The 26,639-nt window shown below is 45.3% G+C and overlaps 1 protein-coding gene across 1 annotated transcript in view; it reads left to right on the forward strand.

Annotated features, from left to right (window-relative positions):
- Positions 1-26,639, forward strand: part of PPP4R2 (protein phosphatase 4 regulatory subunit 2) — a 143,243-nt gene that overhangs the window by 109,949 nt on the left and 6,655 nt on the right. The window contains exons 6-8 of the mRNA XM_069643213.1: positions 9,263-9,337; positions 13,270-13,413; positions 14,210-14,490. Coding sequence (XP_069499314.1) covers positions 9,263-9,337; positions 13,270-13,413; positions 14,210-14,490 — 500 coding nt within the window. The remainder of the gene's footprint in view (positions 1-9,262; positions 9,338-13,269; positions 13,414-14,209; positions 14,491-26,639) is intronic.

The following is a 26,639-nucleotide window of genomic DNA, read 5'->3' on the forward strand; positions in this document are numbered from 1 at the left end:
TGAGACCTATCTTGGACTTAAGAGAATTGAACAAGTTCCTCTTGAAGGACAAGTTCAAGATGGTAACTCTCACTCCGATCCTTCAGGCCCTTCAGCTCCAGGACTGGCTGGTATCTCTGGACCTCCAGGATGCTTATTTCCATGTGCCAATCCATCTCAAACACAGGAAATACCTGAGGTTCGCAATTGGCGGCTATCATTATCAATTTCGAGTTCTGCCATTTGGGCTGACTTCCGCCCGAGGGTCTTCACCAAGCTAATGTCGGTAGTGGCTGCAAGTCTAAGGAGGGAAGGGATCGACGTCTACCCCTACCTGGACGATTGGCTGATCAGAGCTGTATCTTCAGAAAAAGCTCAGATCCAGCTAGATTATGTCTGCCACTTCCTTCACAAACTGGGCTTCTCCCTCAATGTAAAGAAGTCACAGATGATACCATCACAGAGACTCCAGTTCATTGGAGCGGTCCTGGACACTTCCCTGGGGAAAAGCCTCGCCACCAGAGGTGAGGGCTCAAGATATTCTGCAGATGGTCACCAAGTTTCAAAATGCCCAACGTCTCCCAGCCTTCGACTTTTAGAGGTTGCTAGGCCTCATGGCATCCTGCATTTTCCTTGTGCAGAGGCTCGCAGAGGCTCGCCTGAGAATGAGATCTCTTCAGTGGGCACTGAGAACTCAGTGGTCGCAATTCTCAGGCAGAATGACAGACCTCCTTCAGATTCCGGACAAAGTGGCTCGAGACCTTCAGTGGTACTTCTTACCATGTAACGTTCTTTCGATGGGATGTTCCTCCGACGTATTCCTTATCGCCCCTCCCATCCATCCCCGCAGTAATACTTCCCTTGTGGTTGCAGCTTACGCTCCTTCAAGGTCAACCAATTCATGTGGAACAACTGTTAACGTCAAAACGGAACTGAGCAACGGACGCTGCGCGAGTCTATTTTTACGCGTGATGGCGTCAGCGCCGATACAGAGTCCGTCGAGGGACATCGGCTCGAGGGACGTCGATGCGCAGCGCCCTCTACTGAAAAAAAAATTCCGAGGCCAGCAACCTGGGAGATGATCTATCAAAGATAAGGAATACGTCGGAGGAACATCCCATCGAAAGAATGTTACAAGGTAAGAAGTAACTTGTTCTTCTGGGCAGCCACTCCCCCTCAAACATACTTTCCAAAAATCCTACAATATGTTGGCATGTCACTTCCCTCAACACCTTGAATTCTGTCCACCTCGAAAACGTGTATTAAAGCAAGGATAAATCTTCCCCACCCCATACCCATGTCAACTTGGCCTAAAATATCAATTGCAAGATTCTGCCACACTCCATGAGGTGCATCCACTTTACTCACAGGCTGTGATACCAACACATTTTTTCCTGACTTGTCACACTCAACACAATTTCCAATAACCTTCTCAATATTATGATCAAGGCCTGGCCACCAGTAGTCTGCTTTTGTCAATTCTTTGGTTTTGTACACACCTATGTGGCCTTGATGCGCAGTTCTTATCAATCTCTCCCTTAAAGTTCCGGGAACAACCAATTTGTCCCACCGATATAACAATCCATCCTTCAGACAATTCAAACCTCACCTCCCATAGAGATCGCATCACCAGACAAAAGCCTCTTCTACGGCCATTCTTCCCTGACAAAACTTAAAATGCGTTTCCACATTTCATCCTATTCTAGTATCTTAATCCACTCCTCCTTCTGTATAATACCTTCTACAGTGGCAAATACCATATTTTCCATTTCCACACCATTGTCATATTCATCACCATTTAACTCTTCTGTTCTCACTCTAGATGCGTGATCAGCCTGCACATTATCTTTCCCTGATATGACCTCTCTAACAAATTTGTGACATTGTAGCCTGGTTACCCAGCAGGCAACTCTCCTCGACACTTTATCAAGACCCTTGCTTTCAAATATTGCTTTCAAAGGCTTATGATCAGTTCTTGGTACAAATTCTTGACCCCACACAAAATTTGAGTTTTTCTATGCCCAATGACATGCCAGCGCCTCTTTCTCTAAAACGGAGTAATTGAGTTCTGAACCTCTCAACATGCGAGAGACATGCATTACTATTGCTTCAACACCATCTACTCCTGGTTGCGACATCACAACACCTATACCTGTATCGCTTGCATCCAGAGAGAATGGTCCTCTTTCTCGTGTCATACATAGCCAACAGCTTTGCCATGTCAATTTTCTTTTTTATTTCTGCAAACTCTCGCTCACACTCTTTATTCCACTCTACTCCCTTCTCCAACAAAGCCCTTAAACTTAACAAAGCCCTTAAACTTGTCACGCTATCAGCATAATTTTCCACAAAACGATGGTAAAATTCAATCGTTCCCAAAAACGACCTCAACTCTGCTTTATTCTTTGGAGATTGCATTTTCACAATACCGTCCACCAAATCTCTTTTCGGCCTTAGCCCATCCTCTGATATCTCATGACCCAGATATTCTACTACTCGGGTTGTAAAGACACACTTCTCCCCTCTCAGCGTTATACTTCTTCCTTTGAAAATTTCCAACACCAACTCAACTTTTTTTCTTTCAATGTCTCTTCACTCTTTCTTCATATTAGCACATCATCTTGAAAACACCATACCCCACTCACATCTTGCAACAACTTATCCATAACTTTTTGAAAAATATAGGACGCAGATACTAAACCAGAAGGCATCGCCGAAATTGATAAATACCTTCATATGTAATGAAAGCGGTAAGTTTCTGAGGCTCCTCATCCAAATTAATCTGATACGCACTTGCCATATCTAATTTGGCAAAGAATTTGGCATCGCCAATGCGGTTTAAAAGTTCTCCCATGTTAGGAAGAGGTTGTCGATCAACTACCACACATCTATTAAGTGCCCTCAAGTCGACACAAACTCTCAAATTGCCATTTCCTTTTTTCGCCACTACGACTGGGGAAATACATTCCACAGCTTTGGCAGGCTCAATTATCTCTGCTTTTTCCAATTTCCAGATCTCCTCACGCACTGCATTACGCATTGATAATGGCAATGGTCTAAGTTTGGCAGCCACTGGTACACTTCCCTCCTTAACAATGATTTTGTGCACCATACTTTTTCCTTGGGTAGTATATCCTTTGGTCGGTCTGACCTTTTGTTGTTTTTTTCCTTTGCGTTATCTTTCTTTTTATCACCATCCCTGAGAACCTCAATGGACTGAGACGACTTGGTCTCCTTGACAGACAATTTGGCCACACATTGCAAAGTGTGCTCAATCGTTTTCGCTATATTAATGACCTCATCCAAACTAGGGTCATCTTTTATCCTCACCTCCTCACGGATTTTATCATTGGAGCAGTGCAACATAAACTGATCCCTTATATGTTCATCCAATCCCCCTCCAAATTTGCAGTTCAATGACGAATGTCTCAAGGCAGTAATATAATCTTCAGCAGATTCCCCTTCATGTTGAAATATCATACCAAAATGGTATCGCTCAAGTACAGTGCTGATTTTAGATTCAAAGTGCTTATCAAGCTTAGCAAGTGCTTCATCAAAATCATTAGCCCTGCCTTCCAAATCCAGTTCAGCAATGTCGGGGAGAGTCATAAATCCTTTGACCCTCATAACCAAGAAAATGCATTAACATAGCCACTTTCCATTCCACAGACATCCCATTACCATGTGGCTTTGACATAGTGCAGAAAACCCTTCTTCCAGGGGGCCCACTTAATTCTGGGTGGGCCCGGTGTGGGCATAAACACTTGTGGGCCAGGCACTCCCAACAATGCCATTCTTGATATTCACCAATCAGATGAGTGCTTATGAACGAGATAGTTTCACCAGGTTTACTTAATGGTTCACAAGGTCTGCAATTGGGGGCAACAAACACACATATATGGGCTATCATATATATATTTCCATAGTCCGCACAAATGTTTTCCTGGGGACACTCCTTGTGGTCTCAATCCCCCTCACCTGTGATTTAATAGGTCTGCTGTGCACTCTCTCATATCAGGGTTAAGAGATCACAATAGTGTTCTAATTGCTCGCACTGTTGACGCCTTCCCAGCAGGGCCCTGGGCGGATCCACGGACACGGCTCATTTACCCTTCCTGAATAGCAATGCCTCGTCGGGACGCGCTGGGTAGCGTTAACCTACTTCCTGGTTAACGCTCCCTGCAGTTACTAGCTCGAGCCGCAATATCGCGTGCCGCTTGTCACATGGGAGCAGTCACGCGGCCCCAAAAACGAAAAAGGGGGCAGGCCCCTTATCTACAATGCTGTAGTCCCTGGAGCCCCTCTTACCTCGGGGCTGGGCTCAGCTCTTCACTCTCGCTGCCTGGAACGAGGCTAGGAGAGCACCTCATCTCCACCGATCTGGCGCTGGCACTCTGGCTCGCTGCAGTCAGCTGTGCAGCCGGACACAAACTCAAGTTCCTTCCTCTCAAGTCGGCCTGGAGACAGTGGAGTCCGCCGGCGCTTCGCAGACCCTGACAATGAAGCGCCACAGCAGTAGGAAGAGGTGTCAGCAGCCAGCGACCTCTCCTGGTCTGCAGGTTGGGGTTCTGGGGATAAAGGGTCAGTTCCTCAGTCACGATCCGCCTGGCTTCACCATCCCATCCTCGTCGCCAATGTTGTGCTAAAGACCACACCTGGTAAGCTTGTAATGTAATTTATTGACAAAATGAGGAAGCACAACCAAGACCCCCAACCAGTACAACATCCCATCACCAACTGTAGATAATCAAGCCATAACACGTCTTGGGGTTCCAGGCACTAGAACCTGCTAAGCTCACAATGCAGCAGGAACTAGCACATCACCAGGACAACCAGACCCTGCGCATAATGTAATACGAAGCATTCACATAACACACATGTTTTAAATACCTTCTCTGGGATAAACTGTTTCCCAGAGAATGTAAAGTTAAATTGACTTTACTAGACTTTTTACATTCCTATATAGAGTGCTGGAGGGGTTACCTAGTTTCCCCTGTGTCTAGAAACTTGTGTAGCAGTCAAATGGCTGACAGTGGTTTTACAACGACCTACCATGATCTTTCTTGACTGCGAACACCGGTAGCAAAAAATCGCAGGAGCCATGTTTTTCAAGATGACGCCTTAAACCCATTTGTTTAAACAGGTCCCGGTCTTCTTTTTTCGCCATTTCTTTTTGGAAAGCTCCTTCTAGAGTTTCTCTGCACACCAAACCAGGTTTGGTCCCTTTGTTCGTATGACTTTTGGTGTGCTTCAGGACTGAACACCACCTCTGGCGCCTGAGTGTCTGGGGTGGCCAGGAAGTGGGGGAGGTGCCCAACACTCCCTGTGCTTAGTCTCATAGGAGACCCAAATGCACTCTGGAGTGATTGGCTGGCTGACTGTCCGGAAAGGACAGCCACCCTGCTGGGTGAGTGGCAGCTAGGCTGGAATGAAAGGGAGAGAACTGAACAAAAGGCGAGTCTCTTGGCTTGGAAGGCAGAGTCGGCCACTGGAACGAAAGAACCGAAGACTAGCTGGAAGAGGACGGCTGCTGCAACTCGCGGACCGTTGGTTTGCCCGGTGAAGCCCTACTGCAGGTCCGAATCGCCAATTTCATCTCGACAGAGAAGCTCCTTCAAGGAAGACTTCTTCCTTTTGAGTTGGTAGAACCAATCAACTCGTAAGCCACCTGGATACCATTCTCTGAGCTGGTTAAGATTTACTAGGGGGAAGGACACCAGCTTGTGTGCTTGATGATAGCTACTCGAACCGAAGATCTTACATTTTGTCAGCTTGTTTGACCCGTCCCTGTGCGTTGCAGGAGTTCCCCGACATCCTCACTCTTGTACCCCACGACTGAGGCTCAGGAACAGTGAGATCTGCAGGAACTGCCAGGAACCAACGTCTTCAGCTGCATCTTTTTCTTCATATTAAGGTACTGTGCCAACCCGATGAGAACTTGCCTCTCGCTATGAAAGTTCATGAAACTTTCCGAACTTACAGGCCTAAATCGGCTTGTGACCCAATGTATGATTCTTTTCCGTACAAACTACTTCTGAGAACATTGTTAAAGACTACCGTTTACTACAAGTACTGCTCTTTTCTATCCAAGACACTAGCCCATTGACTTTGGCCTAGGCCTATTGAACTGAATCGAGTCCTCTAGTGAACTGAAACTATTTGCACAGCCTAAGAAGGTATTTGTGATCTATTCTATTAACTTGTGCCTTTTTACTCCCATTCAAAGTAACTGAAATGCCATTTTCTCCTATTTCAGGGGAGCCTAATTTACTCAAACGTATTGGTTTGGTATTGAAGTGTGTTTGTGTAGAATATTAAAATGCCTCCTAGTGAATGTTTTCTAAATGACTGTGTAATAAATGTTTACCAAGTAACATTGAGTTTAAGTGTCTACTTGAACCACTGTGATTGTATGTCCTCTGTGTAACATCCTTGTACTGCTCACATTCTTTGAGATAAGCCTGGCTGCTCAGCTCGCTACCTAAATCTGTGGTACAGACTTCTATGAAAGGTTTATTTTGCTTGCACCTGTAGTCCTAATTGTATGTGGTGGTCCCAGAGGGTACTGCATGCAATGCTGCCTAATACTTATATTTTAGGTTGCTGGTAGCTCATTAAGTATAGATGGGTTACTTACCGTGTTAGCTGTGTGCCTTCCAAAAATAAGTTAGTTATTGCTTCCCTTAGTCTGTGAGCTGAAAAGCAACTGTAATTGAGTATTACACTTCAAGGTCCAACTACCTTAGAATAACTGTTATTCTGAATCCGAGTTCTAGGTTTACTGTTCCTAGAAGAAGTGTTCCACTATTCCGAAAAGTATATTGTCCAGTTGACTGACTTTGTAATTTTCCTGCTGAGCATCACGGTACAATTGCTAGGTTCTACTACCTTGTATTACTGAAAGTAATCTAAAAGCAACTATTGGTTTTGACTTCCCTAGAACTACTGTTGGGTGCTCCAAATTAGGTTGTATGCTTTGGTCTGTGTACCTTCAATCGTGGTGTTTCCCTGTGTTTATATGATTTGTGATGCTACTTATTTCTGCCAAGATTTATCTAGGCCTACTTGTATTTAAATAAACCATGTATTTGTACCAAAGGAAAAAATGCTGCCATGCTGTCTGTGCCAATGTTTTTACGTAGTTTTAATCACTGGTTTGAATAATTGGTTCTGGTATGTTCAGTACACATGGACATTTGTAATGTATTAGACATCTGGTATTTCAGACCAGTGAACTAAACTGTGTACTGAACATCTCGAAACCAATTATTCAAACCAGTGATTAAAACTACGTACAAAAATTGGCGCAGACAGCATGGTGGCATTTTCTCTTTTGATCCAATGAGTATGGTGGGTTAACATATGCCCGAATGCACTGTGACAAGTGGTAATAATTGGACCAACAATTTACATTTTGACAAGCGACTTATGTTGTGCTAAAATCCTTTTCAACCATCCCACAACTTTTTTTACATTTATTTGTACAATAGTGTTTTAAGTGTTTCTGTGGACCATTTGTATTACAATTTCATTGCAATGATTCTACAGCCCTCGCTCCCTCCTAAAATGAGCCTGGCTGCTCTGTTTATGCTACCATCAACTCCAGTGGTATAGCCTTATACTAAGAGTTGAGTCTTGTACAGTTGAATGATTTTGCTAAGCCCTTAGTTGGGCTTCAGAAAAACTGTCCTAACAATTTGCTCTCCAATTGAAACCAACTATGGCATCCTCGGTCGATGACTATGCAAGCAGTGCTCCCTTTCTGGCCCTTCATGTCAAAATTGTGACCACAAACTCTTACCACTCCAGGTGGTGAGGTCATTGTCTTGATCACCAGATCAACAGAACAGGTTTTCTCAGGAAAGTCTGCCCCATATACATTTCGTGCAGCGAAAGTCCATCTTACAAGTCTGAAGTCCTTTCTTCCTCTCAACCCAGGGAAAGTAGTGAAAGTATTCACCGACAACAAATAAGCTACGTTTTATTTAATCCAGTGGGGAGGAACAGTCTTTTCTGCCTCTAGCTTGACGATTTTGCGAGTAGGGTTTCTTGAACCATGTTAACCCTGTTAAATCCCATCTAGAGGGAGAGACAGGCTTACAGATAAAGGGTGGGTCAGCCACTTATATTCCCTAAAGCGAGGCAAGCAGACACATGGAAGACTGTCCCCTACTTTCACCCACACAGTTCAATGTATGTTTGTACCACTAAGTGCTGTTGGGACAGTTTTCCAGAAAGCCTGCCAAGACAAGACTTCATGAAACATACATCTGAGGCAGTACATAAACTCCACGTATAAGGCTGTACCACCTGAGAAAATCTGGTAGTGTAGACAGAGCAGCTGGGCCTACCTTAGGAGGGAGAGGGGGCTGTAGCTTGGTACAAAGAAATTGCAGCATACATATGGTCCAAAGACACAAACACTATGTATTGTAAAAATAAATGGTTTATTTAAATACAAGTAGGCCAAGATGAATCCTGGGTGAAGTACTATCCCATGATATATATAAACACAATTATAAAAACCAACTCAATTCTCAAGGGATGCAACCCAAAATGTAACCTTAGGAATACAAGCAGTAGTCCAGGTAAGCCAAACCTATTACACATTCAGAGTTCAGTCAGCTATTCTTGTGGAGTAAAACCAGGTTACATATACTTTTTGAATACAACCAGTATTTCAAGGGTAGTACACCGTGTCATTCACGCAGTGACACTTAGTTATGAAATCACATAACAAACCAACTCTGTTAAAACTATACTCCTTTTAACATTACTTTTTAGAACTCGGTTCAGAGTTAGTGAAGCAACTCGTATATTTTCTGGAGGGGCCTTAAGCTACTCTGTCACAAGTATTAACAGACACCAACTATTTTAGAATGCACTAAGCAAATCTGAGACAGTACAACCCGATTACATTTTTAAGAAAGAAATCAGTATTTCAAGGTAAGTAATGCTCTCCCCTTCTTAGCAGACATTTTACACGTACCAGCAGGGTGAATGCTCTGCCTCCTTTATGGAACGTGAAACTCCTTGCCATCAGGGTAGATCTTTTGGTCCCCAGTGTCCAAGTGATCGTTCACTATGATCCGTCAAGGTATGAGAATTCAGACTCTGCAGTTTGATATTTACTAGGGTCACATTTCCATTCCCATGTCCTTGGTGGCTTGGTGTATTTGTACAATTCGTTTGAATTGGCAATGGACGTCAGTTCAATGAAGAATATGATGCCAAAATATAATGTACATTGTGACCATCTGAAAAATATTCCACTTATTTTCAGGAAAACCAATTCCCACAGTCTGAACAGGATGAATGGGGTTATGTTTCCAGGAAATTCTCCAAGTTACACCGACAGGTAAGCTATTTAGCTAAGCAAAAAATCTGAACCTGTTTTGGTTTAGGGCTGGGCAATATGTATAAAGTCATCTTTTTGGGAAAATAGTGATATAGTATCTATATCTCGATTATGTTTGGTGGTTAAATGCTTAGCTGTAAGCCGCCAACTGCATGTGCGATGTCGAACACCTTTTATAAGACATTGATCAAAATAAAGTGTAAATATAGGTTTCATCTTCCTGTTTGAGACTACACAGAGCTGTGTAAATATCAAAATGTAGTAAATGTAATGTTTGAGGCTTGTGGATCTGTTTGGATCACGTGCTATGCATAGGCCGACATGTAGTGGTAATCGGAGTATTACAGTCAACTGCCTACCTTGATTGGGTTTAGCTAGACTTGGTGACTTCCGGTTCACCATAATCTGTTGGCCTCCCAAAATCCACCCTAAGGTTGCTTTGGAAATGTACCATCAGTTTAGTTACATGACTGACGGGTCATATGACTAACGGAGAATGCTCTCTGGGAGAATGAGGTAGCTTTTGGGTACCCCTACCTTGGGAGTCATAAGGACTCTACGGCAGAGCACATAAAACAGATAGTCTTTGGATTAAGTCTGGCTTGGAGAAAAATGTAACACATGGAGTAAGAAGGGTGCTTTCTAACAAAGGCGCCCCCGGACCCTTCAAACGCTGCAGTGAAACTTGTCCCGTGTGGCAAGTACCCTTCTGTTGGGCCGGCCTTTTTTTAAAAATTTTTTATATTTTTTTTCTCGAATAAACCGTCTTTTGGGTGTAACCTTGGTGAATGTAGAATACCTGTGGAGCCTGATTTGAGTGGGTTTTTTAATGTTTTTCTGTGGATAATGCTCATCACCATTGGGGCAAGCGTACCATAAATATGGTTCTATGTCTTTTTGCCGACAAGTTGTTTCGATTGGATTATTTTTGTAACTGAAAAGAGTCCAAATACATTTTTGTGTGCAAAATTTGGAATGGCCCTCCACGCGTTACTTATGTTTTTAACCCACCCCAACCACCTTGACACCCCTTTCAATGCCCTTAAACACTCAACCCACATGAGTTTTTTCAGTGGAACGTTTTCAGTCAAATTTCCATCGAAAAAACTACTTTCGGCAAAAGGATGTTGTGCCATAAATATGAAGACATCGGAACTAAGGATAGGAGTTTACTTGTCCCTATAGTGAGTTAACTGTCTTGTATAACAAAGCTGTAGTTCACCATCCGTCTATCTCCTACCCATGCAGAACCTTTAAAATAAAATGGATTTCAGCACCTTAAGCTCCCTCCCCACCCACCTTTCAGGATTTGACAATCAACCGGTTTGCCACACTTATATGGTTCCCATGTTTTCTAGAACTATATAAATTACAATTTGTGATAGATTTTAAGATTAGAAATCTGATGCAATCCAGTTGGTTTGATTAATTAACTTTTTAAGAAGCCTTTTATGTGTACAGTGAGGTTAAGGGATTGCCCAATTAGGTTAGAGATGGTCTCTTTATAGGGGAAGGACATTTTCCACCCATCACCTTTTGATATGGGTTGTAATCTTATTAAATCTGATGCTAATATTCAATCTCTAATCTGCGATTTAGTATTGCAGGACCCATAAACCATATCGGAGTGCACATTTGCCAGACGTATGCCATATTTAGGCTGCAGACACCCGTGTTCTTGTTTTTGGCCACACCAATGCAGCATTACTTACTTGTTTCAATAACCCTTTGTGTTGGGGAGAATTCTCAGAAATGTGCTAATTCCTCTCTAGCTTTGAGACCCCCTGCTCTTTTGCTGGACTCTAGGATTTTTTCATTTTTACCTGGAGACTAAGACCCTTTTTTCACCACTCTCATGTATGTTAATGTGATGTGAACAATGTGTTTCTGTTGGTTTTTGGAGTCTGACGAACTCCATAGGCATCTTTTTACATTGTAGCACAAAGCACCTTCAGTGTAGTGCTACAGGGAAGTCTTTCAGATGTTCCCAAAGGCTTAAAACACCTTTCTCTTGGATAACTACTGTTTCCAAGAATAGTCAAGTTAAATTGACTTTACTTTACACTTTAAATTTCTAGACCCAGCACACATTATCTTACAATAGGGTGCTGGAGGGGTTACCTAGTATCCCCTTTTTCTAGCTTCTCATGTAACAATTTTGTTACCCTTTCCCTGAAGAATGGCTGGTGGCAGTGGTTTACTTTTAACTACTGTGTTGTCTTTACCGCGGGCTGCGTTCATAGCTGCTATGAAGCACCATTGGGTGCCATTTTGTCAAAATGGCCCTGGTCTTTTTTCGCCATTTCTTTGGGGAAAGGTCCTTCTTGAGATTTACTCTGCGCGCCAAACCAGGTTTGTTACCTTTGTTCGTTTTGTATTTGGCGGGATTCACGAGTGAAGCCCGCCTCTGGCTCCAGGGTGTCTGGTGGGGGGCAGGAAGTGAGGGAGGTGCCCGAAACTCCCTGTGCTTAGTTTCCTAGGGGACAGGAATGCACTCCTAGTTGATTGGCCGACTGGCTGTCCGGCAAGGACAGCCCCCCTGCTGGGTGATTGACAGCTGGGCTGGAATGAATGGGAGAAACCTGCGTAAAAGGCGAGAGTCGACCACTGGACAAAGGAATCCGAATTAGAACTTGAAGAGGACGCCTGCTGCAACTCATGGATCATTGGTTTGCCCGGTGAAGCCCTGCTGCTGTGCTGAAAATCCAAATTCACATAGACTGAAGCCCCTGCAAGGACGACTTCTCCCTTTGAGTTGGTGGGACCAATCAACTCCAAAGTAAGCCACCTGGACATCGCTCTCGAAGCTGGTTGAAATTCCAGAGTTGCTGCTGGAACCCTGACACCAGGGAGAGGAACACCAGTTTGTGTGCGTTGCTTTTAAGCTGGCCAAGAGACTCCATGAAGATCCTCTGAGGAAGCAAGACTGACCGAGCCTGAGCCAGCTCACCAGAGTGCTAAACCCCAGACATCCAGAAACCTCTGTGGTGCTGTTTGCGGTAAACACTAGGAGCTGAAACCCCAAATTGCCACTTGTTGGAAGAAAGCCGGTTGCTGTCGGTAACCATCCCATTGCAGTGCAGGAGTCCCCAGAAGTCCTCCCTTTTGTCCCCACGACTGAGGCCCGGGAACACCAGGATCTGCAGATCTGTACACGAACAGAAGTAATCTGCTTTTCTTCTAACTAAAGGTACTGTGAAGTCTAAGAGCTTGCCTCTTGTTGTTGATTTGTTTCTACCCTTCACAAGCCGAACAGCTTGTGGCCCTACATTGAGTCTCCTTCACTAAAGACTTCTAAATCATTGTGCAAAGACTTTTCTATTTAACTGCAAGAAGACTTTTGCCTATTGACTATGGGCTAGCCTGTTTCCACTGAAAGACTCTTCTCTCCTCCGACACTGGGGAGGGTTGAAAAGTATTTGACTGATTAAGAATAATTAATTGCGATTCCTCGTTTGTTCTGAGTAACCTTTTCTTTGCCACATCTCAGTGTTATTCTAAATGCTAACAGTAACATATCAATGTCTGGTGTCCTAACAATTGATGTCACCCGAGGGTGTAGGAAGTCTGTGTGGCATCCTGAATGGGTGCTTGCTGATTTAGAACAAAGTGTGTATTTTTGGAGGTATTTGTGTGTTGCTATATTGCTCTCTTCTAAAGAAGGCTTATATAAATGGCAGGTAAATAAACATCAAGAAACCTTGAGTTTAAGTGTTTAAATATTTGTCACTGTGAATCTTTGTGTAACCACTCTACTGCTCAGATTGACCCCTCTTGAGATAAGCCTGGGTACTCCACTGCGCTACCAACCTGTGCAGTTCAGACTTATACCAAAGGCTGGGTTTTATTGCCAGGAGGCTGAGATTGTTGTAGGGCTCCATAAGAGCACTAGCCCAAATCTGTACTTAACACTTTGTATTTGAATTTTCTAGGTCGAATATAAATGGCCCAGGAACACCAAGGCCTTTGAATCGGCCAAAGCTTTCTCTTTCAAACCCCATGACGACAAATGGTTTGCCTGACAGCACTGAAAATAAGGATTTAAATTTGCTGCATACTGAAGACAAATTGCACAGGTTGATTTGTTTTGCTTATTCTTGTGTTGTGAAATGTTCATGTCAGTTTTACCAAGCTGTGGCAAAATGAATTGATATATCAGTTGGGTAATGCAGGTACTGCATGCCACCAATCGAAATGTCATGTGGACAAATGTTTGGTAGATTAACTTGAAAAGGGCACTCGGATTTCCTTTTCATGTGTTTGGAGTCGTAGCAGCAATCTATCTATTCTTACTTTACACTGGTGTTACCTTCCTTTTGTCCTACTCTGGTTTACTCCTGGCTTCATGGTTTGTGCTTCCCCGTCTTTTCCTACCCAACTGTCCCATGGGTGATTTCCATATGGATTGCTCCACCCCATCTTCTTAACACCCAATCCTTTCAGGCAGCAAAAGGAGAAGCGATGTTTCCAAGTCTATTGCGCAAGTTCTAATGGGGAGATGACTGGAAGCTATTCCCAACCAAGTTGGAAAATCAGAACCACCTTAAAAGCATACCAAATAGCCTCGCACAGCACATGGGGAAGCATTGAACAGAAGAATGTTTAAATGTGCCTCTTGTCTTTTATGATGGCATTTAATATACGTTTCAGATTTTGGAATGACTTTTCTTTTATATAATATGTGGCAGTCCTTTGTGTTTTTTTTTTGTAAACCTTAAATCTCAGTTGTAAACTGAACACCCATGTTATTTATGGAACAGCTAATATTTAAAGCAAGATGGGTAAAAATAGGCTTAACTAGCCAACATGCGCTTTATGCAATATAAAGTTACCAATTGTGTCTCTTTTCCTAAACTTACTTTCTTTTCATAGTGATGTGACTACAATAGACAGTCCTCAAGGAAGCACAATCAAAAACAAGCATTCGGAAGAAGACTATGTAGAAGCGGAGGGCCATGAAGTGAAAAGGCTTAAGTTTGACCAGGAAGAGGAAGATGACGACGACGACGATCATGATGCAGCCAGCCCACCTTTACCTGGCGAGGCTGCTTCAGAAATGGCAGAGGAGGCAGGGCCGTGTTCCAGAAGCCCAGAGAAAGACACCGAAATAAGCTGTGCCGGGCTGCAGTCCACCACCAGTGAGGAAGATGAAGGTGTTTACAACTACATATATTTATCGTTAGTTGGTTGTTGTGTATGCACTCTGGGGTTCTCCTCAGTGCTAAACAGTCTCTTTAACACAAGTTCACATCAAGATGGTGGATTTGTCTTTGTATGGTTGTTCCTGCTGTCTCAATTGGGAATGGTTCTGCTCTGTTTGCCCACCTGCTGGGCAGTAGGGAATCTCCTAAGCTGTGAAGTTGGCTTGGAGGCTCCACAGGCAGGATTCTAGGTCCTGACCACCTCCTTTCTTGCCTGTAACTCCTTCATGCTTTGGCACTTGCTGGTTCCTCTTCTTACTTCACTTCATTAGTAGTGTGGGATATGCGCTTGCCTGCTCCTTTTGGTTTTCCTCAGAGCTTTCTTTTTGTACAGCTCCCCTCTTCCATTACTTGCTACTCTTCTCTCCCCCACCCCTTCAGCTTCTTTTACCTTCTCTATTCTTACCAGCAGCCAATCTTCCCTACTTCCTCTTATGATTTTAATATAAACTCCCTTTTCCACCACCGTTCCTTATCCATCTGCTCTGCTCCTCCCTCCATCATGCTCTTCTGTAACTCCTGCTTGCCTTATTCTAGTTGCCACCGAACACTCTTCTCACTTTATAAGCATAGGTTAGTCTTGGCATGTGCATTTGAGAGATTATTTTCTTATTTTTTTCACGCTTAGTTGTGCTCAAAGGGCAGGATTTGAAATTGTCTTGTAGTCTAGAAGAGTTTGGTTAGTTTGACACCATCTACCAAGAGCTACTTTTGGCTCCCCAGGTCAACTAATGCCGAACAAACACACCTATGTGAATTTAACTCTGCATTTGGGATAATCTGTAAATGAACATTAGGACTTTTAGGCATAAAGGGTCATAAATAATGGACACAATGATGTTTGCATCTTATGCGATTTTATATTTGTGGACTATGTACTATCTTCTAGTTCCGCAGGGGTAGGGGGGCGAGGGGGCAGGTGGGCGTGGGGCAGGAGCATGGGGGCGGGCAGGGGGGGCAGGCAGGGTGGGCCAAGGGGGGGACAGGGGAACCCCAATGTAAAATCTAGATCAACCCCAAAGGTCACACAAGAGCAGTTGCCCTGACTAACATTGCAGAATATCAAAGTTTTTGTATCTAACATAGTTAAACCGTGAACTTTATGGTTTTGCAGGCAAGTTGGCAAATGATGACACACACTGCTTCATGGGAAATGGCAAGCGGGAAACCACACCCCAGTTTTCTGCCAGTAATGTTCTGGTAATGGGTCCTATTTTACACTTTAAGTTCATGAAGACTTTCTCTTCCGAATCTCAATTGCTTATTTCACTTTTGTAACTATAGGTGAGACTTGCAACCAGACTGCACCCACTCGGAAGGGATATGTTCCTTAGTTCTGCAGTTTGATGAGATGTTAACAATCTGCTGACATTAGTAGAGCGTTGCCATTAGGTGGGTCTTAGCAAGTGGCCATAGTCAATTCACCTTTCAGTTCCTGGACTGTCTGGCAGAGTTGGTTGCACTTCACTCTGTTATAAGGGTGCAAACATTTTGGGGGGGTCACTGCTTTAAATGGCAATAACATTTTTTCCTGTATTACTTCCTGGGCTTCCACTCGAGATTGGGGTGCATATTTGGATTCCAAACAAGAGTGCAGGCTCCTGGCATGTTCTGATCTTGGCTCTGCTGCTCTCACCTTCCAATGCTGGCCCAAGTTGTAAACATATTTGGCAAGGGTTATGCAAGACACTGCTCACCAGATGCTTTGGACTGCAACTCCCATGTAATCTCTTTGTTATGCTGACTAAATCTGATGAGCGTTTGTATTTTTATTGTATTTATATAATGCTTGAGCGCTGAACACAGAACAAAACGCAGTACAATCATTTCATGGAATTGCAAAACCAGCTCACAAAGACTTGGCACCCCCCAGCACTCTTCATAGGATGGTGTGTGCTGGACCTACAAAGAGAAAAGGTAAGTAAGATTAATGTCACCTTAATACTCTTGGCAACAGTAGTTCACCCAACAAAAGGTATATAAACATTACATCCAATGGATTTCTTGGTGACCCTGCACTGAAGGTGCTTTGTGTCACCATACAAAAAGCAGATGCCCATGTCAGACTCCAAAAATGGTGAAACACAATCCAAAGCCCGGATAAAGAGTCAGAAAAAGGTCCCACTCACTCAGGAGTTAAAATTCAAAAGCCCTAAGTCCAACAAAAGAGCTGTGGGTCTCTAAGGTGGGAGTATTTTAGCACAGAAATGAAAATTCTGGCTAACACTGGTTCTTTCGTCTGGCTAGTCATGGGTCCGTGCTCTGACTGGGTTCTTGACACACTGACTTCAGCAACACCACTCCGGATCACCTCTATGGACTCCCAGGACGTGATGCAGGTGGCAACAGTAATTTGAAGAAAATGGCTGAAGTCGCCTCTTGCGGCGAGACCAAAGAAACTGGACCTGCAAGTCCCCTCTTTGTAGTTGAGTTACAACTTCAGGGAAAGGTTATGGTAATTTGTATAGCGCACGTTCACCCATAGCTATCTTGGCGCTTGAAAAGAGGTAAGACCATAACAGAGCACGAAGCCGAGCAGAAGATTCAGAAGATATGAGTCTTCAGAGCCTTCCGGGAAACCAAATGATTAGGATTAAGTTTAATAGAACGGGGCAAACTATTCCACAGAAGAGTCGCCAAAACATAGAAGGCGCGGCCACCCAAACACACGCGACAGTAGGGAGGTATACAGAGCCTGCCAGCCAAGGCTGACCGAAGAGGGCGATTAGGTGTGTAACGCTCACATTTGGTAACTAAATACTCAGCGCCTATGCCGTAAGCAGCCCGGTGGACAATGCAAAGACTCTTGAACTGAACGCGTTGTGCAACAGGCAGCCAGTGCAGCAAGCGTAATACTGGCGTAATATGGGAAGCATAGGGGGTACCCGTTGCACGTCTCGCCGCCAGATTTTGTAGGCGTTGAAGTCTGCCAACCAGCCCCTTAGGTTGCGCTAGGTTTAAAGAATTACAATAGTCCAGCCTGCTAAGGATCATATCTACGACTACTGGAGGATGGAGTGATGCTGGAATCGGATGGAGCACTTTCCTCAATGTTTTAACTGGAAAAAGGCCCTGTTGACATACCGAGGCTACTTGAGCTGTTAAAGAGAGATCAGCTGACATGATTACTCCAAGGTTTTTCACCTTGGGGGAGGGCCAAGGGAGTGGGCCAAGAGAGGGAGGCCAGAAGGAGGCAATCCACAATGAAGGGTTCGGAGGGGAACCCAGCACCTCAGCCTTGTCCCCATTCAGCTTCAGCCAGTTATGTCCCATCCACTCACCAATGGATACTAGGCACTTATGGAATCAGAGACTCCCGCTGGATCAAGATCTAAGCGGATCAACAGGTGGGTATCCTCGGCATACGAATAGCACCTGATGCCGAGGGAGCAGATAAGGCGAACCAGCAGGAAGATGTAAATATTAAAAACAATAGGGGACAAGGCTGAGCGCTGGGGACCACAACTTAGATGGAAAGGTTTAGACACAAAAGGAGGTAGTGAGACAATTTGGGTTCTGTCAGACAAAGGTTCAAACCAGGTCCGTACCTGGCCAGAGACACCGATCTGGGCCAGGCGAGTGAGCAAGATGGTATGATCCATGGTGTCGAACGCTGCGGGAAGATCTAAAAGGATCAGGGCAACGACACCACCCTGGTCGACAAGTCTGACCATGTCGTCTTGTACCAAGACGAGTACACTTTCTGTGCCCCGTCCAGGGCGAAAACCAGAATGGGCAGGGTCGAGCAACTTGGTGAACTCAAGGAAAGAAGATAATAATGGGTAGTATTATGCGGCTGAGTAGTCCTGCATCTATAATGTGGAAGGCAAACAAATGCAAGTAGCAGAGTGCAAAGAATAAAACCAGGACTGGATGAGCTACTCGGACATGGCATGGGAGGGACGGAGTGTGATCAAAGACCATTTAAAAGAATGTCAAATATTATCTGGCTAAAAGGTTCTTGTTCCATAGGCTGAGGAGCTACAGAGTCCCAGGGATTAACTATGGACGTTGATCATTGTAGTTCTGAGTGCTTTCCATTTGAATGTGCTTAAACCTCTAATCACAGTAGGTGACTTCAGCATATGTGTGTTTTGTCAGATTTCTGATGTATTTAGAAATGATGAGACTAACTGGCTGGAATTTGTGAGTGAAGTATGTGCTGCTGGTGTTCTTCCAATGAAGAGTTCCGGTTCCTAGCATTCTTGGGCGTCGTGGCTCAGATTGTCTGCATGACTGCATGAGTCCTCCTTTAATCCAGGATCTGGGCAGGAGTTGCCCCCAGCCCATCCATGGCAAGGATCTGCACCTTCAAACATGGAAGGGTTGTCCAATCCTGGAAAGCCTCTAGCCACTCCTACAGTTTAGCAATACACCCCTCACAAGGATGTGGACTCTGTCCAGACAGACACAGCCCCCAATATCCGACCACATGCAGAGACCGCCACTTTGCCCAGGAAAGCCGGAGCTTTCCCTGGGAAAGAATTTGCAAATTTATGAGACTATAAAAAGTGATCAGTGACCCTAACACAGATCTTGGTAAGGTAAGTCGAGCAGAAAGGGTTAACCTACTGCCGAAAGTCAGGAAAAGTTCAAACCAGTAGAAGAAAGTAGGGTATCCCATTGATGTCTATGGAAGGAAAGCAGAAAAAAATACATTTTTCCTAACAATTGCCTATAATCCAAGTCACTTCATCCTTCTCTGCCACCTTTGGTAGATCAGGGTAAAAGGGGTGGTCTAGAAATTGATTGAGGCCTTTATGACTATGTCCAGAAGGTATCCTTGCCTCCTGCATCAAGGCAATAGCAGCCCATTTTGTGAAGTGCCACATATTCACCAATCTTATTTAATATCTGTTGGGCAAAGTTTGTATGCAGTACCCTCTGAAACCACTACACAAAACTCTGTCCGCAGGTATAGGAAACCCAACCTTTGGTATAAGCTTGTACTACACAGTTTTGGTAGCCTGTTGAGCAGCCAGGCTTATCTCAAGAGGGGTCAATGTGAGCTGTAGTGTGGTTTTACCGAGGTTCAGTTACAAATATTCAAATAAACTCTTACACTCAAGGTTTCTTGCATAAACCATTATTTATCAGTCAGTTAGAATAAGCCTTCTTCAGAAGGGAGCAATATAGTAACACACAAATACACTTCAATACTGTACACTCTTAGTTTCTAAATCAGTAAAGACCCTTTTGGATGGGCCACAGACACAACCTACACCCACAGGTGACTTCAAGAACTAGGGTGCTGGGGACACTAATATCTTACTGTTGGCATTTAGAATACTCTTAGAAGTTGGTAAAAGGCAAATGTTATAGAACAAGAGACCACAAATATTCTTAAGCAGGCAAATACTTTTGGATCCCTCGAGTCATACAATTCAATAGGCTAAGCCAAAGTCAATGGCAAGTCTTGTATAGGATGAAGCACTTCTGGTAAGTAAATGGAAAAGTCTTTGCATAAATTCTTAGGAGTCTTTGAAAAGAAGAATCAAATGTAGGGGCACAAGCTGATTAGACTTGTGAGTTGTAGAAGTTTCAAGCACTCTACAATAAGCAGTAAGTTCTCTCAGACTTTTTACACTACCTTAGAAATGAAGAAAAAGATTCAGCTGTTAACTTCTCTTCCTGTGCAGCTCTCCCGATCTCACTGTTCCTGGACCTCAGTCGTGGGGACAAGAGGGAGGATGTCGGGACTTCTGCAATGCACTGGGACGGTCAAAACTCGCAACCGGCAAACTTCACTTTCAGTGGCTGTTCAGTTTTTTAGCTCCTTGCGTCTACCGCACATGGCAACACTGAGGTTCCTGGCTGTCGAGATGGACTTTCCTTGCTTCTGGGGTCCCGCACTCTGAGGGGGCTCAGGCTTGGTCATTCCTGCTTCCTGAGAGTCAGGAAGATGTTCCTGAAGCTTTGGGCCAGTTTAAAAGCAACGCGCACAATCTGGTGTTCCCCTCCCTGGTTATACGATTTCCAGCAGCAACTCTGTGGAAATTCAACCAGCTCCGAGATGGATGTCCAGGTGGCTTACTTTGGAATTGATTGGTCCCACCAACTCAAGGGGAGAAGTCGTTTGTGCAGGGGCTTCTCTGTTGATGCGAACTTGCCGTTTCGGCACTGAAGCAGAACTTCACTGGTCAAACCCATGGTCCAGGAGTTGCAGCAGGCATCCTCTTAGAAGTTCTTCTTCGGTTCCTTCGTCTAGTGGTCGACTCTGCCTTCCAAGCCAAAAGACTTGCCTTTTATTCAGTTCCCTCCCATTAATTCCAGCCTACCTGTCGGTAACCCAGCAGGATGGCTGTCCTTGCCGGACAATCAGCCGGCTAATCATCAGAGTACATTTGGGTCCCCTAGGAGACTAAGCACAGGGAGTTTCGGGCACCTCCCTCACTTCCTGCCTACCCCAGACACCCTGGAGCCAGAGGCAGGCATCACTCGTGAATCCTGCCAAAGGCAAAATGAACAAAGACCAAACCTGATTTGGCACGCAGATTAAATCTCAAGAAGGACCTTTCCACAACGAAATGGCAAAAAAAGACCGGGCCATTTTGACAAAAATGGCACCTAAGGGTGCTTTACTGCAGCTGCGAACGGACAAAATGTCTGCCATGCAAAGGGAGAAGGTACTACACGTGGTCGCTTTCTGTCCATGGCGGCCTGTCATAGATCGGGAGTGGATGCGCTGGAGACAGAAGTGTTTCAGCGTGTCCTCTCCCAAAAAGCAGGTGTTTGCCAGTTGGGGGGGGGGGGTTGAGGGGATGTGGGGGAGGTGGTTTTGAAAGAACTTACCTCACTTATCGGCGAGGGGAGATGGCAGACTCCATCCCTGAGGAGGCAGGTTTAGGCCAGTGGGATTACCATCTGGTAACGCCCATGTTCTGAGCCTCCCCATTGGCTGGGAGGCCCCCCCCCACCTATTGTGCCCAAACGTTCACCAAAGTTCCACACAGTTTTGAGAGACGGGCGAAACATGAGGGCTTCTGAGGTCCAATGAAGAGTGCCTAGGAATAGAGGACAAGTTATTCTAGCTAATATTCTCTCCCCCACTTTCGGAGTGCTTGCACAAGCAATGGCAAAGCCAAACTGTTTTAAAAGTTTCCAAACTTTTAAACGGGAATTGGGTATTCAGGTAAGTACTGTTACAACTCACCCCAGTACTCCAATTCTTCTTATGACTTGGCAGGTCTGCAGAAGAGGGTTCAAGGTTGCTTTTCCCACCTCAACTACGGTCCTTGATGCCCAGAGGTTGCAGGTCCAAGTACTTAAATGCTGGTGCAAAGTCTTTAGGTTGGAGAATGCAGAAGAACTGGATGCAGGAAAGCTGTTTTGGACGATGGTCACCGATGCACAGCGACGCAGGGGGACACTTGTCAGTCGGGGTTCGCATCCCATCTCTGGTTCCCTTGATGCTGTAACCACGAAATTGGCAGAGACGAGTCCTGTAGCACAAGCTGTTCCCCAAATTACCAGGCCCAAATGCGGAAAGGCGACCTCTGCAGCATGGTAGTCCAAACTCTGAGCTGTGCAGCCACTGGTTGATCCAGGGGCACCTTCGAGGGCTCTTCTTCGCAGGACTTGACATTGCGAGTGGATGTTCCCTCCACTTTAAGGATCGAAGCTCCTTCGCAGGGCTTCCGAAGATCACCTCCAAGATGGAGCTCTTCCAGGACAGCAGCAGAAGTTGGTTGCCAGGCCTTTTTCCAACGGGTCCAAGGTCTCCTTGCATGTCTTGCAGCCCGACAGGATACTTGGCTCCGATCTCTCTGGAATGGGTGCTGGGCTCCTCTTATACAAAAGGCAGGTAAGAGCCGAAACTCCCACTAGCCAATCTAAGATCTGACGCACACACATACCCACCCACCAGTGGTCTAATCAGTGCCGCTAGTGGCTCAATTCATGGATACCATTCAGACCGCGTCCCAACCCACTTCTGGACGCAAACATGCATGCACCTGGAGTAGCACGTGAAAACTTTCCGGGTACTGAAAGTCCATATAAGGATTTTCCTGTCCACAAGTCGGGAAGAAGGGTTTGTGACAAACGGAGAAAGCCTTGTGGTACGGCCGTGTTTGGACACTAGCTACAGTAGGTAGCCAAACGCAGTAAGGTTAAAATATAATAAACCCAAAAATAGCCAAAATTAACTGCTTCTTCCAGCCTGCCCTTTAGGCACACCTAAAGTAACGAAAAATCCTCTGTTAGTCTGGGGTAAAACAAAATGTGTACTGCATTGTAATATGCATTGTAGAACGATAGTTACCAAAAGGGAAAGCGATGTAAGAAGACTAAGGAATATAATGTTTCAAAGTACTGACAGCCTGAAGGACATGTCAGTTTCCCCATGACACATGAGCGAAATCCAGTATAGTAAAACTGAAGGCTTCACTGCAAAAAGAGCCGGTCAGATTCAAAAAATAAAAGCAAAATGTTTGGATTCCATACAAATGGAGGAAAGGCGCTTTAAAAATTATTCTTTTTTAATAGTGGTGATAGGAGATACGCTGTTGAGGGCTCTAGAGCTACTTCAACTGTGGAAACAGTTGTTCCCCCTTCCTTATGAACTCTAGTAGTGTAGCAGCCATGCATGTGTGTGGGCAGGATCTTCCACAGTGATGGCCTCTAGCAGGAGAAGGCCTTCTTCCTGGTGGTCTTTTATTCATATTTTAGCTTTGTGCAACATTTGGAATTGTGTTAAAGGGATAGTCCAGTAAAAAAATGTATTTAAAAAATAGATAGGCAACATTAAAAAAAATACTAGCTTTTTTTTTTTTTTTAAACTTCCTATGTAAAATTTTGAGCTATTCAAGCTCAAAATTTGCAAAAGCAAGCACATGGGCGCATCCATTTTGTGAAATGGATGCCCGCCTGTGCTGGCTTTTGCTTTTGCGGCACTAATGAAGGAAAAGCCAGCCAGCTGTAGTAAACAAAAGCTACCGCTGGGTGGCTTTTCCTTCATTGGTGCTGTACGCGGAGGACGGGGACCGAAGACCAGAGCAGGAAAGCTGCAGCTGAATCTCGGTAAGTGCTATTTTTTTTTTTTTTTTTTTTTTTTTTAATTTTTTTTAAAAAAGCACTAGCTGTGTTTTTTTTTTTCTAAGTTTCCCGGGCTGGAGGAGCCCGGAAAACGTAGAAATAAAACCGCAGCTTTAAAAACGTATTTATGTTTGCGGTCGCTTTAGAAGCGACCGCAAACAAATACAACGTTGTGTTTGAAAACGCTGCGGTTTTTCTTTCCAAGTTGCTCAGGCTCCTCTGGCTCGGAGGAGCCTGAGCAACTCGGAAAGAAAAACCGCAGCGTTTTCAAACACAACCGCATTGTGTTTCTGCCTGCTGTGGCCATCACTTTGGGTCTCCGGTGCTCCCCAAGGGGAGCACCGGAGACCCAAAGTGAAAGCCAAGGCAGGCAGAAACACAATGCGGTTGTGTTTCTGCCTAAACCTACTTTCCCATTTGGGGCTCTCGGGCCCAAGAGCCCCAAATGGGAAAGCAGATTTAGGCAGAAACACTGCAGTATTTAGCATTTCCCATTTGGGGCTCTCAGGCTCCCCACGGGGGGCCCGAGAGCCCCAAATGGGAAAGCAGATTTAGGCACGAGTTCGGCGGAGGGAAGAGCTGTGTCCGGTTGCATTTTAAAAGCAACCTTTGATGCCGCGGATAACGCCAGCAGATTGATGGCAGTAGGAACTGTTATCAAGAGACACGCTTGGTTACGGCAGTCTGGATTCAAAGCTGAAACCCAAGCATCATTGTTAGATAAACCGGTGGAGCCGGATCTGTTTGGTAAGGCGGTCGAGGACGCACTGAAAAATGCCAAGGACGAGTATGAAACACTCAAATCCCTAGGCCAACTAACCAATAAACCCCCTAATCGGAGAGGGAATGGCAATTTTCGTCGCCCACGCGGCCAAAATTCCCAGAGGATCTAACTATTCCCAGGGGCGCAGGGTACACCGTGGAGCAATAATAAACAGTCTACCCAGGGTTACGGCAGGGGAAATATAAGAGGCCGTGGAAAAGGTAGAGGCAGCCCCAGTAGAGGAGGCGGCACGCCTCCACCAAAACAGTGACGCTCCGTTCAGGGTCCCTTCTCACGCAACCCCAATAGGGGGACGCATTTCCAACTTCACCCAAGCTTGGGAAGGGATCACATCAGACAGATGGGTGCTGTCCACAGTATCCGCAGGGTACTGCATATAAATGTTAGAGCACCCCCAAAACCATCCTCCACGACAAAAAATACATTCTTTGGACCACCAGAAGATCCTCCTCGAGGAGATCCTCAACCTGCTAGCAAAGGACGCGATGGCACTCGTCCCGGGACACCAGGTAAACAAGGGTATTTATTCAACTTACTTCCTTGTGCCAAAAATAAATCTGACAGTGCGCCCAGTATTGGATTTACGGCCTGCAAACAAGTATGTCAAGCCCCAAATGTTTCACATGACTACTCTCCAGGAGGTGATCTCCCCCCCCCTCCCAAAAAAAAGAGGATTACATGGCAACATTGGACATGAAAGATGCCTATTTTCATATTTCCATGTTCCCAGCGCACAGAAAGTACTTGCACTTCAATGTGGACAGTCGGCACTACCAGTTCAAGGTACTGCCCTTCGGGATAGCTTCGGCTCCAAGGGTATTCACCAAGGTACTGGCGGTGGCGGCAGCACACCTACGCAGGGAGGCAATCCTGGTGTACCCTTACCTGGACGACTGGCTCATCACGGGGGAGACCCCAGTATTTTGCAGAGCAAACATTCAAAGGACAATCAACCTCTTCGAATTGGGCTTCTCAATAAACTAGAAAGTCAAGTCTGGTGCCCAGCACATCCAAACAGTTCCTAGGAGCTATCCTAGACACTCAAGAGGGGTTGGCCTTTCCTTCCGAGGAAAGAATTCGGAATATACTGCTGCAAATTCCGCAATATCAGTCCGGTCGCCAGATAACGGTACGCAAAGCAATGCGTTTGCTGGGCATGATGGCGTCATGTATTAACTGGTCCCCCACGCGTGCCTGCGTCCCATGCAGGAATGGTTGGCGAAACAGTTGTCTCAGGCAAGTGGTCAGTGGGACGATCTAGTGGTCGTTTCGCCAACACTTGTAAAAAGCCTTCACTGGTGGACAAGAGAGAATCTGTCCAAGGGGAAACCCTTTTACGATCCCGAGATACAGGCGGTAGTCACAACCGATGCATGCCTGACGGGGAGGGGAGCTCACCATCTCCACCACACAGCTCAGGGTCTCTGGTCGCACTCAGTGGCCAAGAATCACATCAACCTGTTAGAGCTTCTGGCTGGATTCAGAGCACTTCAACCGTTCGAGCCCTACCTGTTAAATCTGTCAGTGCAAATCCGGACGGACAGCACTACAGCCATGTTCTACCTGAACAAGCAAGGAGGGACTCGGTCGCCAAATCTGTCCAAGCTTGCCCAGAAAACCTGGATATGGGCACTCAGACGGAACATCTTCCTGTCATCGCAACATGTTCCAGGGGATCTCAATTCCCTTGCGGAAGCTCTGAGCAGAGACTCCCTCCCAGAGGAACACGAATGGTGTCTACACAGAGAAGTCGTAGAAGATAGGTCTATAGTGGGGAAATCCCACTGAAAGAAGATATTCGCCATAAGCGAAAACGGACAATGCCCAGGAAGTGCGTCCAGGTTACCCCAACCAGACTCCCAGGGGAACGCCCTGTGGATGAACTGGTCAGGGATGTTTGCGTACGCTTTTCCACCAACTCCTCTAATCAGGAAGGTGGTCAACAAGATGAACAGAGAATCGATGACGCTCGTCCTAGTTGCTCCCATGTGGGCAAGACAACCGTGGTTCCCACATTTACGCAGATTGGGGGTGTGCGAACACATCAAACTTCTGGGCTGGTACAACCTACTGTCCCAGCACCAAGTTCAAACAGTGCATCCTCAACCCAACTCGATGAACCTGGCAGCATGTCTCCTGAGGTCATAGAGTTCGGACATCTCAATTTACCAAAGAGGTGTATGGACATCCTAAAAGAATCTAGGAAACCTAACACGAGGCACTGCTACTTTGACAAATGGAAGAGATTCGTTATCTGGTGCCAGAATAAACAAATCGACCC

This window comes from Ambystoma mexicanum, chromosome 2p (assembly GCF_040938575.1).
Source record: "Ambystoma mexicanum isolate Mex_15411 chromosome 2p, UKY_AmexF1_1, whole genome shotgun sequence".
NCBI lineage: Eukaryota > Metazoa > Chordata > Amphibia > Caudata > Ambystomatidae > Ambystoma > Ambystoma mexicanum.